The sequence below is a fragment of the Cygnus olor genome, chromosome 1 (genome assembly GCF_009769625.2).
Source record: "Cygnus olor isolate bCygOlo1 chromosome 1, bCygOlo1.pri.v2, whole genome shotgun sequence".
Lineage (NCBI taxonomy): Eukaryota > Metazoa > Chordata > Aves > Anseriformes > Anatidae > Cygnus > Cygnus olor.
Window position 1 is genome coordinate 16068500 of NC_049169.1, and position 18018 is coordinate 16086517.

At 36.3% G+C, this 18018-nt stretch overlaps 1 protein-coding gene across 1 annotated transcript in view; it reads left to right on the forward strand.

Annotated features, from left to right (window-relative positions):
* KIF21A (kinesin family member 21A) overlaps nt 1-18018 on the forward strand; it is a 91551-nt gene that overhangs the window by 43049 nt on the left and 30484 nt on the right. Inside the window, 17 exon segments of the mRNA XM_040544708.1 lie at nt 1718-1913; nt 2632-2821; nt 3521-3584; nt 4299-4502; nt 7564-7602; nt 9751-9835; nt 10018-10135; nt 11402-11590; nt 12568-12599; nt 12601-12768; nt 13187-13294; nt 13793-13861; nt 13965-14176; nt 14849-15002; nt 15380-15445; nt 15447-15581; nt 16908-17009. Of these exon segments, the coding sequence (XP_040400642.1) occupies nt 1718-1913; nt 2632-2821; nt 3521-3584; nt 4299-4502; nt 7564-7602; nt 9751-9835; nt 10018-10135; nt 11402-11590; nt 12568-12599; nt 12601-12768; nt 13187-13294; nt 13793-13861; nt 13965-14176; nt 14849-15002; nt 15380-15445; nt 15447-15581; nt 16908-17009 (2131 nt within the window).

Below are 18018 nucleotides of genomic sequence, written 5' to 3' on the forward strand. Positions count from 1 at the left end.
TATAATTCTGTAACAGTTCTGAAACAGCATTTAAGCATTAATGCTTCTTGAATTATTCAAGTTAAAATATGGAGCACTCTCTAGATTTCAGGGAGGCATTTTAAAGAAGTGGAAAAATAAAAGGAGTAGAATGGTGTTTAAAAATGAGTCCACTACAAAATGCAGATAGGAAAGTGGAGTTTGAGTTGCTCAGTTTTTAAGAAAGCTAGCAGAAGCAGTTGTCTGAGGCTTAGAAAAGGAGTCAAATTCTAAACTGAAAACACAAGTAGTCCTGATCTCAGAATTACTATTATTTTCTTAATCTAGCATATTCTTATCTTTAGGACTAAACTCCACAAGTCTGGGGAGGTGATGCAATGGTGCACAGGAGGTCTGAGAGAGAATTGCAGAAATCTAGTCCTGTCTTATATACTGAATCTTTCCCGTGTCCTCAGGCTAGTTACTCTTTTTAGTTTAGTTTCCCAGTGTGTAAGGTGAATATAATCACTTGCCTCACAAAGGGTTTCAAGAAGTAATTTGTTTTTCTTGATCTGAAATTACAGAAGGCGAAGATCAGATCCAGTCTGTCTAATGCAGATATTTCTCCATTGCCCTGAAGACAGTGCACTCCTAACACAACCACCCAAGCTTCCACGTACAACAAAGAGAAGCATGTTCCTCTAAAGCCTGCTGGGGATGATCCAGTCACCTCCTATATATGTGTTTTCCCCTGTCTGTTGAGAACTTAGGGCATATTGGTGCCTTTAAGCTAGGATCTGCAGCTGGCATTCTGGTTCTGACCCCTCCAAACTGTTCTTGTGTCATGTGAAATAAGAGTGAGTGTGATCCTGGTTCCTCCCCTTACCAGGCGAATAACTAAAACATTAGGCTGGAATGAAAGGCATTTTTTTCTTTGCTTCCGCCACCCCCCCTCCCCCTTCTTTTTTTTGAGTCTCTTTCTTGGAGCAGGGAGCATGTTCTCACCTTGTATATCCCAAGATGGGATGGCTATAGGGTGGAGAGGAGCCCAGGAAGTAGTTCTTTGTTTTGGGCATAGAGCTCAACCATTGCTCCTTTTTATGGAAGTGCTCTAAGCTTAAGTGGTGTTGCAAAACATGGAATTAATACATTTCTTGCCAGGTGTACTGAGGATAAGTACTATCTTTTGTGCTTCTTTTGGTATAGCAGATATTTGGAGCTGAAGAATTTAGGCAGTTTGGATCTCAGTAGAAAAATATAGGTGAAGACAGGTATTTTACGAAGTTCTGGGCACATATGGGCAGCTGAAGGTGAGTGTTTGGGCAGCTTCCAGATTAAGTGGGTAGGCACCTCATGAATTAATGAGTCCTGACAACTAACATGATCCAAATCACTATATGAGGCCTCAGTTTGCCTTTAAGTAATTTAATCTCAGTTTAATCTCAGTTTACATGTGATTAGGAAAACTGAATATAATCTGAACAAGATTTCCAGGAACATCAGTTAATTGCTTTTATAATTTTACATGTAGAACAATTAATGATCTCTCTCTTATACTATGCTAGGGTGATACAAGATGTAACAGTGCTGGAACTTTGTGGTTGACAGTCGTCTGCTACAGTGAGCTAGATCTAAAAAATTTTCACAAATGTTATGAAGTCACTACACCTTTTTTCACCTTCTATATGAAGACCCATTAGCTTCTCTGTACTCTTTTTGTTCTTGATTTGTAAAGCTAACCTATGTCGGTAACTTGCAGTCAAACACTCATGATAGCGTGTGTGAGCCCGTCAGATCGAGACTTCATGGAAACCTTGAACACATTGAAGTACGCAAATCGGGCACGAAACATCAAGAACAAGGTGATGGTTAATCAGGATAGGGCTAGTCAACAAATAAATGCTTTGCGCAGTGAGATTACACGGCTACAGATGGAGCTTATGGAATACAAAACAGTAAGTGTATCCTTTTAGGATTTCTTCTGGTCTAAAATGATTATAGTTCTACAGCTTGTTTTCTGTTGGCTGATTCCATTTCACACACTAAAAAAATTGGGTAGTAACACTAATTTATAAAGCACTTCCAGTCATTACCAGATGCTCTCATGCTTAGTGATGAGAAATAGTCACTTTCAAAGTGAAAATGATCACAGTTTAGATTGGCATATGAAGGAATATGTGAACAGTTATTGGGTACTGCTTTTAAAAACTTACTAGAGAGCTAAAAGTATTTGTGTTTTAAAAATAGTTTTTAAATTATACAAGCTAAATACTCATACTTCACAATGCCCATTTCTTCCTGAAAATTTAAACTAAAGATAATGCTTTCAGCAATAAATGTGGTTACCAAATAGCATCATCTTCCTCTGTTATACTTGAGATAGTATCCTGATTTAATACAGATTGACTTTTCATTTCTTAACCTCCTCAAGAACTTGTATTTCAGGCTAATATGGAGCTATGCAGGCAGGACCCAAGTGCTAAGATGTTGGCCAGACATCAGTGCTTTGAAAACTATCCATACTGTTTTAAACTCTTTGAGAGAATAGTATCTTTTGCTATAAGTATCTATGTGGAATTTTGAGCAATCTGTGGCTTGTCTTTGCTATTCTTTTTTTAAATATAGATCAGCATTTACTAGTAATAATAGTAATAATATCTATATTTCCTTAAGGGTAAAAGGATTATAGATGAAGAAGGTGTTGAAAGCATCAACGACATGTTTCATGAAAATGCTATGCTGCAAACAGAAAACAACAACCTGCGTGTTAGAATTAAAGCAATGCAAGAGACTATTGATGCACTGAGAGCCAGAGTAACACAGCTTGTGAGTGATCAGGCCAACCAAGTGCTAGCCAGAGCAGGTATGCTGTGGGTGCGTTGTGCATGCTTGTGTGTAAACTGCTTAATAAGTACATGAACTCAAATCAGTTACATGTTCTTGTTGCCATGGATCCCTTGGAACAAAGAGCTGAATTTGGAAAAGGTAACGTGGGTTCTACTTTGACAGGGAAAGGTCCCCATCTAGCTCTTTTCTCTATTTCTGGTGACTTCTATAGATAGAAATTGTTTGGGACTGACTGACTTTACCATTCATGTAATACTATGAACAACATGAAGTGTGAAATAATCCCTTTGGATAGGAATTATTCTATGCTTAGTTACACACGGACTTAAACATTTTGCTTTGGGGAGAACCCGAACACAGATGGGTGACAGTTGGCTTGCTTTTCACTTCATGGAACAATCAAGCAATTGAAATACCACAAATGCATTGTCCTTCTTATGCACTGTTTGTCAGATTCCTTTTGATTTATAGTACGTCCATTACTAAAAGTTGTTAATATAGAAACAAATGGAATACAAGAAATTATTTTTAATGTCCCTGATCACAGGACACAAATAGGAACCACACTCTTAATGCAGCTTAAGGAGGAAATATTTTTCACAAATCAGAAGATCTAAATGTGTAGTCTGTATGACTATTTCTCTTTGCTGGTACATTGTGCCTGGTAGCTTTACTGAGATATTAATGCTGTTCTTATTCCCCCCCACCCTCCAAGGAGAAGGAAATGAAGAAATTAGCAACATGATTCATAATTATATCAAGGAAATTGAAGATCTCAGGTATTTAAATAATATGTATTTGAATCATTTTTATTAAAAACAAATACTAGTAGTGTTAGCAAGTAAGTGCTTCAATTGACTGATGGTTGTGTTTTACTGTGTGATGATTGCTTTAGGACAGTGGTCGTTCAGCTTCTAAGACTATCTGGTGTTGCTTTTGGACACAGAAAATTTAAATGTTAAAAATGAAGCAGACAGTATAAATGTTGTTACCTGAATGATGATCACAACTTGATATTGTTGCACAAAAACAGCAAATTTGGCCATGTTGTTTTATAATAACTTCATAGTCTGGTATAAATGATAGTACTGATAAATTACTCATTAAAATTTTAAATTAAAGGTATTAAATACTCTAGATATTTATATTTTTCTTTCTGGGAGCTGCATTATTGGAAAAAAAAATTATCTGTCCTATTCTCACTTAATGATACATAGTACAGTAGCTTTCGTGTAATGTATATACATGTCTGCATATACTGTATGTATCTGTATATATGTGTGTCTCTATATAAATATATTTGTCCACTTGGGTATTTGTATATGATATATGTGCAATGTCTATACCCACTGGGTAAAACGGACTGACCAGGGATCTACCACACTCGTATTTCATAAAACTTCACCTTGTATTGCAGTTTCTTTTAAAACTGAAGATAATGCATTGCAGTTACAGATACTAAAGAGGTATACTTCTCTCTTTTTTTTTTTAAGAGCAAAATTATTAGAAAGTGAAGCAGTGAATGAAAATCTTCGACGCAACTTGTCAAGAGCTTCAACAAGATCAACGTACTTTGGTGGACCATCAGCATTTTCTGCTTCCATGCTTTCTTCAGAAAAAGAGACAATGGAAATTCTAGATATAGCCAAGAAAGATCTAGAAAAGCTGAAAAAAAAAGAAAGGAAAAAGAAAAAGAGGTGGTGTATAAATTACAGTGTTATTTATTTACTTTTTATTAGTAAAGGGATGTGTTGTTTTATTAACTTTGAGAATTTAAAATTCGTTGTTGGTGTGCGGGTTTGGTTTTTGAACTGCTGTTCCTGCAAACCCTTTTACACGTTGAATTTATAGGTGTTTTTCTCTTGCATCTTTTCTTCCAATGAAGTATATGGTATTTGTAGAATGAATGTCTCCAATTTAATGACCTTTTTATATTTTATAATTTTGCACAACTGTAAAAGCACAGGTGCTCTCCATAACTTCTTTTAAGCATCTGAAGTTCAAAAGAAGTTTTCAAGAACAAAAATTACAATTTTTTTCTGCCTTGTGTCAAAAGTGATACAACTTTCTGAAGAAAAGATATTCTGAATAGCTGGGAATTCTTTGGTAGCTCTTGGAATGGCTTCTTTTGCTTTCTCTATCTTCTGCTTTTATGAATGTTTTTAATTTGAGGTTTCCTACTTCTCTGCAACATCGTGCTTTGCTGTTTTTGCTATCCAGTTTCTCATCTACTAAAATGCTCATAGACATTGATATAAATGCCTGTTCAGACAGCAGTTAGTACAGCAAGGATTTGTTTGTGTACTCCAAGACTATGATTCCGTTAAAGATATTTCCCTTTTCCTTGAAATTCTCCATGCTTGTACTTTATTACTTTTTCTACTGATGGTCCTTCAGGCTTTTTCTACAAGTTAGAAGTAAATCTAAAATGGTGCAAGCCTGAAATGTGGTAGAAATGTAAAGTAGCTTTGGGTTAGTGAGATAAGACCCCCTGCAATTTGGGGTCTTATCTATAAATGCGTACATTATATGAATGTCTGATACTTCTGGAAAACACTCCTTTTAATTGTAAGTAGATTCTTTCTTTGCATCTCATTTTATTGGGAAACTTTCATGGGGATTTAGATAGATTTTTGTGTGTCATGTTTGTAGGAACTTGAGGAGAGGGTGGAAGTATTAAATGAAATCAGCAGAATCCTCTGGCCTCTGTTCAGCCCAAGACTTCAATGTGTTCTTTAACATATTGAACAAAAAGATGGTGGTAATACCTCTTATTTGTAGGAGATGTTCACTTAGAAAATAAAAACCCTCCACCAGACAAACAGGAATAAAAAACAACCCCAAAACACCCAAGAATGAAACAAAGAAAAACTCTTTGGGAAGTTTTCTACAGTAGTAAAAAGAGTAGTAGTAAAAAAGTAGTAGAGAACCATAGAAAAATTTAAATTAGAAGAGCCCTTTGGGTGGCCAGCCTATGTTTCAAAGTGGGTCTTGTGTTTTATAAAATGGGATCATGCTATCAAAGTGCTGGTACGGATTGAGTCTATCTAATGGCTCGCCTGCAGATTGCTGAATAATGTTGTATTTCTGAGGTGCATTTGTTAAATTGATAAGAAGTATCTTTATCTTATAAAAGATAAGATGCTTTCATATCTTAGCATCTATAAAGATTCCATAGATGCTAGGAAACGATAGAATTTGAGGGATTATCCATTCGCGGAGTGCTTCCATCTGATTAATGAAATGTAAAGTCTGTGTTCAGGTTACAGCATTGTAAATTTTGATTCTATTGAAATTTCAGGAATTGGCAATAGGTATGCTAATGTACTGCAAAGGGACTATTTACCCTGCAGTTTAGTAGGGATTCTTTGCTCTACTTCTGTTTTCTACAGGCATTTAGCTGCTTTTACTGTACTATTTCTTTAAAGGGTTACTATTATTTTAAAGTCGTCTAACTAGCAGTTTCCTATTAAAATGGGATTGGTAAGCCTAGTTACTCATTCCGCCCCATCTGCTACCTTTCTTGATCTGCTCATTTTCTGGTTAAGGGTCAGTATGATTGATTAAAGGTCTTAAATACATGCAACTCATCCAAGTTGTTCTGAGGTAGCCTGAAGATCTAAGAGCCAGTTTTTGAATGAGCAGCAGGTATGTACTGCTTCATATCTGTAGCCTTTAATAAGCATCTGTCATAAAGATTATTGGAAACAGTTTTTGACTGTCTTTTTGACAGTTTTTGAAGTCTTTTGACTTCCCTAACCTTTATTAAACTAAATTAGCAATAAAATGCCACGTGGTTCAGCATGTTAGCTCCTAGCTGGTACTGAAGTAAGATAGCAGGCAGTGTGAAATAGGCTCGTATTCAAAACTCCCTAATAAAGAGAACATGAAGAATTTAATCAGTTCTTGAAATTGAAGCCATCTCTACTGTTAAGTCATCCAGACGCTTCTTTGCTGCTACATCACCATTTGTTAAGGAGGAAAAAGTACAAGTAAAAATACTAACATTTTATCCATCTCATTGCTTCTGATGCATTTTTTTTTAATAACAAGTAATCACTGGCATCTACTTTTTGAATCCCAGAGAAAATAAACTGCAATTCTTTTTACTTAAAAACAAATAACAAGACCAAACTACAACAAAAAATTGCAGTTTGAAAAAAGTTGGTATGAGTTATATTCAGAATATATGATTTGGAATATTACTAAAAAATTCTCATTAGTATTTTATATTACAATATCTTACCAGCATATATATAAAACTAGTGCATTATTTTTGTCTTGTTATATTGCTGAGGATATGCAACTTTGTTTCAGTGACAGTATTTATTGAACTTTTCAGTTCTTTAACTTCCAATTTTAAATGGCAAAAGAGGATAGAGTGTCTTTTTGTGTTTTTGTTTATTTTTTTAAGAACTAAGAGATTTTTGAATCCATGTTAGAAATAACTCTCAAAAGGAAACATATTTTCTATATCTAAAACTTCTTCATTAGCGTAACTTGAATTTACAGTTGTTGACAGTGACAGATTAGATAACCTACAAATGCTGCTTCTTTGTTTTCTATTTACTTTCCAACTGTGCAAAATGTATTGCCTTTTTACTACTTGTTGTCTCTTGACGATATCTTTTAAAATTTCGTTTTTAAACTCCACAAGCTCATATATCATTTTTTACCTTCTTATCACTTTTGCTTTTCACTGTCTGGTTTGTCCTTCATTGGCTTGGCCTTCCAATACTGTACCTCGTGCTTTTGAAGGCTACAGAAACTTGAGGAAAGCAGTCAAGAAGAAAGAAGGTTGGAATATTTCCCAGGTTTTTAATTAACTGTAATTTCAATTAAGTGGTTGTCATACATGAAAAGAAGTTGGGTAGATTCATAAGTACCTCAAAAGTAGGTCCTTCAGCTTTTCAGAATTCTATCCTGTTCTGGCTTTCAGCAAGTGCCAAGGAGGAAACTTCTGTTGTGGAGTTGAGGCTGACTTTGGGATTGCAAGCAGTTGTGGGATGGTGGTGCCTTTGGGAGTCGCTATAGAATTAGGTAGATTTCTTTCTTGCATGGCCAGTGTGGGATGAAGGGCAGGAGGAAAGTTTTGTAGCTCATATAATAGGAAATGTATAGCAGGCAGTATACCGCCGTAATAATTTTGGCATGTGACCTTTATACCTCAGTTAAGTCTGCTCACAATCCCTTTGATTTTTTTGAAATCACATTACTGAAGCCTTGACCATTCTTTCAGTTCAATTTCAGCCAAGGTAATAGATGGAGAGCAGTTACATTAAAGGCTCTATGACTAAAAAGAGAAATACACTGTCCTTAAAAACTAAAGTAAAGTAGCTTTTATTTTTCAGCTGTCTACTTTGATTAAAAAAATCCACACTGGATTCATGTAGGATAATGACGTGAATCTGCAGATCAGTAGTATACCTGTGAAGCAGTCTGGTTCTGTGTGGAGGAGCTGCTGGGTCTCCTTCCTCCTGTCTTCTCCCATTTATTAGGCAGAACACAAGTTCTCTGTAGTGGTGAGCTCCACACTGTGTGCAGGAGAAGGGAAGCTGGGAACTTCTCTTGATCTGTATGAAGATTGGAGCTAAGATCTATTAACATTTAAGCTTGTTAGTCAACATGAAACAGAGCGTGTTGTGGGTTGAGTGAGATGAGAATCTGTGGAAATGAGATTGCAAAGCTCAGTGTTTTTTGTCCGGCATTTGCCTTCTGGACAATTCTGGGTAGGTTTTTTACTTCCGGCCTCCAGCCTGCCGCATGGATTCAGCGGATCCAAGTGAATGCCCTCTGCCTTGCTCATCGTCAGCTGCAGCTGGATTCAGTTTCGCTGGTGATGAGCAGGGCAGAAGGAACCATCTAGCACTGTAACCAGTGCTCTTTAGAATAGAGCTCCGTCTTAAAAGTGACTTTTAAATTTGAGTAGTTTCTCAAATCTGGTGAACGTGTCTTGTCACAGCACTGAGGACTGGATTTGTCAGTTAGGTCTCTCAATGCTCCCCTTCCCCTTGTGTCTACCCCTGTTCTATCACAATTTCCTGGCTATTGGGGATTGTTTGGGTTTTGCATATGTAACTAGAGGGACTGATATTTGGTCCATGACAATTTGCAGAGTGCCATCAATTTTTGAATTTTAACATTTGTATGTGGCATCTCAGCTCTGCACTTTAAATAATAATAATAATAACAATAAAAATTGATGAGCCATCATTACAATTACAGTTCACAGTTCAGGTCCTTTAAAGAGGAAAGAATATAAAGGTACTTAGCATTTAAATAAATTTTGAACCATACTCTGAAAAACAGAAGCATGGAAATATACTGAAATGCAATGTTGATTGTTGGGAAAAGTTTCTTTTTGAGATGCAATCCTGTTGCAAATTTTGTTGTTGTATCAATCAATGCCTATTTTGAGCATTCCCTTGATGTCCAAGTAGATAACTGATCCAAAGAGTAGGTGTGGTACTATAGGTTAGGAAATTTTCTCTTAGGGTTTATGCATAAGATTTCAGATGATCGTAGGCGTGTTAGACTCTGTTATAGATTGAGAGTGTAGTAATATCTATAAATGTATATTGTACCTGCACACAATGTTCTTTCCTTGTTTAGTAAAAGCTATTTTGGGTACACTGCAACTTCCATGCAAAAAGAATACTTCTGCAGTTTACAAAGATTTGTATTTTGATTGTTCCAGCTGTGCAATATGGACTAAAACAATGTGATACTCATTAATATTGTGTAAGCTAAGATTAAGAGTGATTAAGCATTATTTTATTCTGTGTGGGAATTTGGAAGTTGTGTTTTACCCATGCCTAACATGTATACCTTTGTATGCACTTTGTTTTTCATCTTTATTTGAAATTACAACTTACTGGTTTGGGGGATGGGAAGCACTTGCCATTTCAGCTTGTGAATATTTTGTGTATGTGCCTCTTCTGCTAGTGTTAAAGATGACAACACAGATAATGAGCAAGAGAAGAGAGATGAAAAAGGCACTTCGGAGAGAGAGAATAATGAATTGGAAGCAGTAAGTATTTATAAGTACTTGTGTTGATTTATTTATTCTCTGTGTACAGATTTACAAGGTTATAGAAAGAAAATTAGGAATGAGTCAGGTGAATATTGTTGCTTCCCAGTGATAGTAGGAAGCAAATGGGAGATGGAGTAGCGTGGGTGTGTTTTAATGTCTTTCTCCTCTATGTTTTGTAGGAGGAAATTCAGGAAGTAAGTGATCACGAAGATGAAGAAGAGGAAGATGACGAGGATGAAGATGACATGGAAGTTGTTGAAAGCTCAGATGAGTCAGATTCTGACTCTGATGAAAAAGGTGATGTCAGTGCAATATTTTGTAGAATTTTTGGTACAGATGCTATCTGTAATTCTTTTTGTTGTTGTTGTTTATTATTTTTTGGGGCAAGCCAGATAGCATGTTGTCAACCCACTGTTAATAATGCTCTGTGGATTGTATGTCCAGGGAATTCTTTGTTGCCTATGATACTAAAACATATAATCTACATCTGATTAAGCGTCCCCATACTGGCTTTAAAACTGAACAGAAGCCTTCAGGTGCTTGACAACACATTTTTTCTTTAGTTAGAATATCTGAAGTGAAAGGCTTAAGTATTTGGTTATTTTTATGACTCTGGACTAGTCACCAAAGTGACAGCTCCCATTTGGCTAATTTGGGCATGGGTAAAATTTAATTTTGAAATGCTGGGAGTCCATCAGCCTTCCTAATTTTGCAGAGGTTGTGTCTATTTATGTAGAAGCATCAACAGCTGCTGTACTTGTGGCATGCAAATTAGTATTGCTAGCGTGAGAGATAGCATTACCAGCAATTCACTGATGTGAGTTGGGCCAAATGGGCAAAGCAAGTCTGTTAATTGCTTCCTGTTTGAGAGTCACAAGCAATTAGCAGCATTTGCAGAACCTAAAATAAATAAATAAATAAATCTGGAGCACATAATCTTAAACCAAAAAAAGGATCCAACTCATCAAAGAAATTAGTTAAACTTCTATAAACCTTGCAGTTGGGTTAATCCTTTTTCCTTACTTTTCCCTCTGACTAGTCTCAATCCCTCCCTCATTCCACTTAACATGAATGGGGCAGCTACTCTCTCCTTAGGATTTTGGCAGTATTTTTTTTCAAGAGCTAGAGAGGGGAAAGTCTCCCATTGGAGTCCTGGCAACAGCCAGACTTTCATTCATAAACCCAGCAGGTTATAAAATCAAAGTTGTTCTCCAGCCCTGAGGTGACTCAGGTCTCACAGTCTGTGTAACTTTTGTATGGGGAAGGAGAGATTGCTGATGGTGAGTTTTAACTGTAAAGAATTAAAACATTTGGGCAACTAAGCTCCAATGAGAGAGATCTTTTCCTCCCTGTTTCTCAGTTTTATCATGGAGAATGTTTAAGGAGGAGACTTTGTCATGAATTTCAGTAATGGTTTCACTTGCTTCATTGTGTTTTGTTTAGAATTTTTGTATGTACAACTACACGTCAGGAAATGACCTTAACATTGCAGGGGGAATCCATATTTATGTGGTCACTGCTCTGTTAACAGAAGTCTTAATTATCCATATCTTTTTATTTCAGAAAATTATCAAGCTGACTTGGCAAATATCACCTGTGAAATAGCCATTAAGCAGAAACTGATAGATGAGCTAGAAAACAGCCAGCGGAGACTGCAAACACTGAAAAAACAATATGAAGAGAAACTAATGATGCTACAACATAAGATTCGAGACACTCAGCTTGAAAGAGATCAGGTTCTTCAAAATTTGGGTAAGAAGTAAAAATTATTTAAATCTAAATGGTAAGATCTCCAGGTTGAATTGTTTACTACTTTCCTTGCCTCTTTTTGCAAACATAAGCACTTGCAAAAAACAGAAACAGGTTTGTACCCAAAATGCTAGTGAGTCATACTTATTTCATTCTAGTTTCTACCAGAATTGAGAGAGAGATTTTTTTTCAAAAAAAAACTACTGCTACTGACAGTTATTTGATTTTACTTGAATGAGCATTTTCAATTTTCTAGGAACTCTCATTTTCTTTTTAACATAGTTCTTGAGATAGTACATGAATTAAAAGTTTGTTTTAGCGCCAACCTCCCCCTTTCCTTTGGCTTGCCCAGAATAAAAATGAGAATCAAAGTGGCCTTGCAGAGATGTTTTACTGACTACCACATATTTAAATAGAGTTGTGTTAAGATGAAAAATTATTGGTGGCATTAATTGAGCCACAAATAAATTGAAGTTTGGGAGAGTACTGGGGGAAGTTTTTTTGTTGTTGTTGTTGGTTTGTTTCTATTATTTCTTTTAAAAAATATACTATATATGCTTTATCATAGTTACTCTGTATGCTTTTGCTATTCCCTTGTTCTTCCTTAGACCTTTCCTTTTGATCAGCATCAGAATGTGGTTATTAGGCCTGATGTCTCTAGGGACATGGTTTGACTGTTTTTGTGATCTTGTGCACGTATGAGTGAACAAGCATGTGTGTATCTGTGTCTTCAGGTATTTGGATATTTATTGCCCAGTGCAAAGAAATCAGAAGGAAAGTAGTAATATTTGATCCCTTACCCAGGAAGGCATAAAAGATAAAGATCTTGAAACAGTGCAGGTGACAGGAACTAGATACAAAGGACATTTCTCAAGCATATTGTGAAAAATGCTAAAAGCAGAGGAAAGAGTCTTCTGCTGTGGCTGGCAAAATGAAAATATTGTAAACAAAAGCAGACTAAGAATTCCCTTTTGTTCTAGGTTCTGTAGAGACCTATTCAGAAGAAAAGGCAAAAAAAAATCAAGTCAGAATATGAAAAGAAACTCCAAGCCATGAATAAAGAACTGCAGAGACTTCAAACAGCTCAAAAGGAACATGCACGATTGCTTAAAAATCAGTCTCAATATGAAAAGCAACTGAAGAAACTGCAGCAGGAGGTGACAGAGATGAAGAAAACTAAGGTATATTTCAGTATATTTAAGTGTCTTACAATGAGTGTTTGTTCACTGGAAAATGGGTTGAGATCATCTCTGTGTTTATCCACTGGATAATTCTGTTCTTGCTGTCAGCTGCTCAAAAGACCGAAAACAGAAAAGATTTGAAGACTCTGCTATTCCTGTGTGTGCACATGTGTGTGGGGAGTCCTTTTAGGTTTAATGAACAGATATTACTGCATCAAACGTGGAGAAGCTTGTGCTGCTTATTACCTGTTATTCAGCACTGAGTGAAAAAGACACATTAGATGGAGAAGGGAAATTGCTAAAAGCATGTAATATACTGGAAGATAGTAGTTCGGAGGAAAAAAACCTCTTTATATAGTGGGGGATGGGAGTAGCACTTCAGTGCAAACAGCTTATCTAAGTGATGACTTCTTCGCAGGTTCGCTTGATGAAACAAATGAAAGAAGAGCAGGAGAAAGCTAGAATGACCGAATCAAGAAGAAATAGAGAAATTGCACAACTTAAAAAGGAGCAACGCAAACGAGAGGTGATTTAACAGATAGAGAACTTTCATTTGGAATAAGCAGCTATCATTAAGATGTGCATCCATTAGCAAGCATGTGCCCTGTGTAAATGTATTTACTGAGGCAGGCATGTACCTGTATACTTTTGCCAGTCAAAATGCTCATAATTTGGTTTGATTTATGTGATAACTCAGTTCCCAGGTTCAAGCGATAAGTGCAACAGAAAACTGAAGACTTGCTGAATATGTACCTCAGTGTTATTTTATTAGTGAATCTTTGCAAAATTTGGTACCACCTTATTTGCACGTGTGTTGTCTTTGAAAGATAATAACTATAGTGAAAAACTTACTGTCATTCTGTCCTAGAAAGAACAAGAAACCATTGTGACAATCATTCATGTCACAATATTTTTGCAAATTTACATTAGTGTATAAAGGTTGTCTTTTTTTTTCTTTAATACAGTAATTCCTTGTGGAAGATAATGGAGAGAATATCATATGTTGCTTTTATTTTTTCCACAGCACCAGCTCAAGCTTCTGGAAGCTCAGAAGAGAAATCAAGAAGTAATCTTACGTCGCAAAACTGAAGAGGTACTGTGGTAAAACAGTAACACATCTTTGAAAGCAGAACAATATTGTATTGCTGCAACTTAGAATGGAGTTTTAGGGTAATTGTGTCTTTTCGCTGTTTCAGGTCACAGCCCTTCGTCGGCAAGTAAGGCCTCTGTCTGATAAAGTGGCAGGAAAAGTAAGTCGAAAGCTGAGTCTGCCTGAGCATCCTATTCAGGAACCAAGTTCTAGCTCACCAGTTGAGCACGATGGCTCCAGAACAGCAGCACAGCAGAAGATGAGAATCCCTGTTGCAAGGGTTCAAGCATTATCTGTAACTGCAACAAATGGAACAGGGTAAGGATTAAAACTCTTCAGTACTCTTCTTAAAAGAACTGAAAATTGCATGAGCTTTATAGCAGATATTCATGCTAATGGTACGTATTGAAGTGGTTGGTATTTTTCAAACTGCTGTCATGTCATGCTCATAAAACAGTCATTTTACCATTACCAAATATAATTTCCATTTTGTGGGCTTAAGTAAGCGTGGAATAATTTAAAATGACATTAAAGGATAAAGTGTATTAAGATGCACAAAAATTTCAAAATCCAGTTAATCTGTTTCAGAGAAATGTCCTTGTGGATCCAAGGCCCGTAATGTTCTTATTTTCAACAGTAATCCTGTTGTAAAACCCAGTGTAATATATTAGCTTTACTGATGGGCTTCCACTGCAGCTTGAAGCACATTTCCTTGTTTAACAGGGAATGATTCTTAGGTGGCACTGAATTTCAGTGGTGCATCATACAAGATGCCACAGTGCTGATACATTTTTTTTTACAAATGCTATAAATTGAAGTGTATTAAAGTTCAGTGCAGGGTGCACATAGGTGTCTGGTGCAATGACAAACTGCAGGAAATTCTGCAAGAAATTTAAGTTGTTCACGAAAAATATTCTGGCCTGATAGTTTCCCCGTTCAAACCTGGACTATTTTAGACTTAGCTGTATGTTTCTCTCGAATTTATAACAGAAAGAAATATCAGCGGAAATCAGTGACAACCAGAGTTTATTCCTCAAAGGCAGCCAGGATGAAGTGGCAGTTACTTGAACGCAGAGTAACTGATATCATTATGCAGAGGATGACCATTTCCAATATGGAGGCAGATATGAACAGGTTACTTACGGTGGGTGACCTACTATGTACTATTGGCTATGTGGTCATATTAAATAAAAAGAGTAGTTTATTTACATTTGTTGTAAATGTATTGCTATGATGGTGTCATAGGCAAAGAGACTTGGAATCCCTTGCAGTCAATGAAGAAGCTTTTAACTCCAGTAAGCATTTGGAGATGGGCTTTCTGTGCTCAGTAAGGAATAACAACACATTAATGGGATCATGTGTAAATATGTTAAAATATTTACCTGTAGAATTTCTTTCTTCACTTAGAAATAATGATGTGTTAGTTAAATTTTAAGAAGAAAAAGAAAACAAAATAAGGGCACTTAAGTGCTCTAAGTGTTTACTAATTTTTATGTCATATTATGTCTTTGGGGAAAATAGCAACGTGAAGAGCTTACAAAAAGAAGAGAGAAACTTTCAAAGAAAAGGGAGAAGCTCATCAAGGACGGGGGGTGGCAGTGAAGCAGATAGAAATGTCCAAAACATAAATGAAGAGATGGAATCACTAACTGCAAATATAGACTACATTAATGACAGCATTTCTGACTGCCAAGCAAACATTATGCAAATGGAAGAAGCAAAGGTAGGTCAAATATTAATTGAAATAATGGAAAGACGGAAAAGAAGAACAACTGTGTTAGCCTTGAAAACGTTCTTGTTTAGAAACAAGTTTTGTTTTGGTTGTATAATTATGGAACCAGGAACTGCAAACTGGTGAAAAATTAACTGACATCTGAAATGAAGGGTGTAAATGCAACTGGACCTTCAGATCTGAGTTTGTGTTGATACCGTAATGCAAGTTAATATGCAAGGCATTTAAACATTGAAACTGATGCTTTCTATGCTGCTGGTGTCAAATTAATATAATTCTTGGGACCAAAAGTTACCAGCTTGTATCCTCTTCCTGCAGCTGTTGATACGCTTCTACTCCCTTGTATTGTTTTCATATGCTTTAAATATACATAAGTAGTTTTGTATGTTAGCATTTATGTAAATTACTTTCATTACGTATTACCTTTTGTTATATTTCCAATTATGGAACAATAGCTTTCTGTAACTAAGGAGGCTTTTCAGTTGAAGTTGCTTGTTTAGGATTTACTTCAGATAGACAGCTTCCCTTATTAAGTTACTATTATGATTGATGTAGAAACTTGAATATTGGCTAAAGCAGTGAAATGTGAAAATTTGTAATGTGCATCATAACATACGTGATCCAGCAGGAAGAAGCCACCAGATACAGTCTCTTAGATCCCTCAGTGTGTGGTAATATGAAGTCTGAACTGTAAGACTTACCAGTATTTTTACATAGCAGTATTTGAGTTCTCCCTCTGTCACCTTGGGCTAATTTGTGCATTAAAGCATGCTATATAGCCAGTAGCTTTTACTGATTTATTCACATCAGGATTTCTTGATTTTTGGACAGTGTGGTGGAATGTTACAGGACTTTATACTGCCAGTAGAATAGTGAACACAAAAGACTTCTTAATTCCTAGGGGTACTGGAGTGCTTAATACTGACTGAGAATAATCAGAAGAAAAATAATGAAAAGACTAGGGGGAGAAGTCTTCAAATACACAAAGGGGGCAGAGACTAAAGAAATAAATTTCTTTCTGTATCCACTGTGAATAGCTTAGAAAGGAAGCGTATGAGTTACAGGTTAGTAAGAGTTTTCAAACAGGAAAGAAATGGAAGAATTGGAAGGCTGCAGAATCTGTACAATGGAGTATTTTGGGGGATAGTTTGGAAAAAAAGACTGTCAGGCATGGTTTAGAGGAAGCCAAGGGAATAATTGGGTGATGTTGGAGTGTCCTCACTGTTTCTATTTTTTATGAAGTAAAAAATGATTAAATACTTACAAAAATGCATTTTCTTGTCTGACTACCTGACTCTTTTATTGGTGCACCTGTAGGAAGAGGGAGAGACCTTGGATGTAACAGCGGTGATTAATGCTTGCACTTTGACAGAAGCTCGATATTTGCTTGATCACTTCCTCACGATGGGTATCAATAAGGTAATGTAGCAAGCGAAATGTGTGTGTGTGTCAGGACTATGCCATGTATCAGGAGCAGAGCTGTGCTGACATAAAGGCTGACTAACTTGAATTTACACCTGTGGAAAGTAAGCCAGACATAGCAAAGTGGATCAGTGCTACTGAGTCATGCTGGTTCTCAGTGTGGAGACCCTTGAGATCTATTGTCCCTTTCAACCCATTTGGTGTTTTTTTAATCCCCGGAAGAGGCCACTTCATTCTACAAAAATATAGTACTGTTAAAAGAACTACATGAGGTAATTAGCAATCAAATAAATAACGTATTTCCATGTTTTCCAACAAGCTCCTAATAAATGCTCAGGATGTTCTCTTTAAAGACTGGATCAGCTGAGCGACTTTCTTAAGAATGTGAGCCTTTTTTTTTTAAATTTTAAAAATGGCACGCTTTGATCAGACTTCTACTTTTGAGTAGAGCAAGATGGGCTTTTCTTAAAGCTTTGGGAAATAATACTTTCAAAACGAGTAATTGGCAGTTTATAACTATGTGCATACATGTATCACATGCTCTTGCAGCTGCTTTTCTTGGTGTTCAGAGGCCATGCTCAATGACACTGAGCTGAGTGAAAGATTTCTAGGCTATTGAAATGAACTTCGAGTCAGTCGCACTGACTAATTCTCTGTTCCATTTTTGCGTTTTTGATTCACTACTGTGGTGACTAAGGTAGTCTAAAAAGTTTGAGAACAGAACAACAAACATGAGAAGAAAATTCCCATAATCACATTGGCTTCTGCAAAATTTGTTTTATCAGCCCTTAGGTGGGTTGAGTGCATACCTGATTCCTTGCAACAGAGTTAGTGTATGAGAGAGGAATCTTTGACTTTCTCTGTTAACAATTTCTCCTTTCAATAAATGGCAAAACGTTCCATTATGTGAAGGTCTTTCTTGCAAAATTGATCATGCACGCTTTCTGTTTTACTGTTTCCGCATGCAAAATGAGTCTATTGAAACATGCCTATTGTTTTAGTTTGG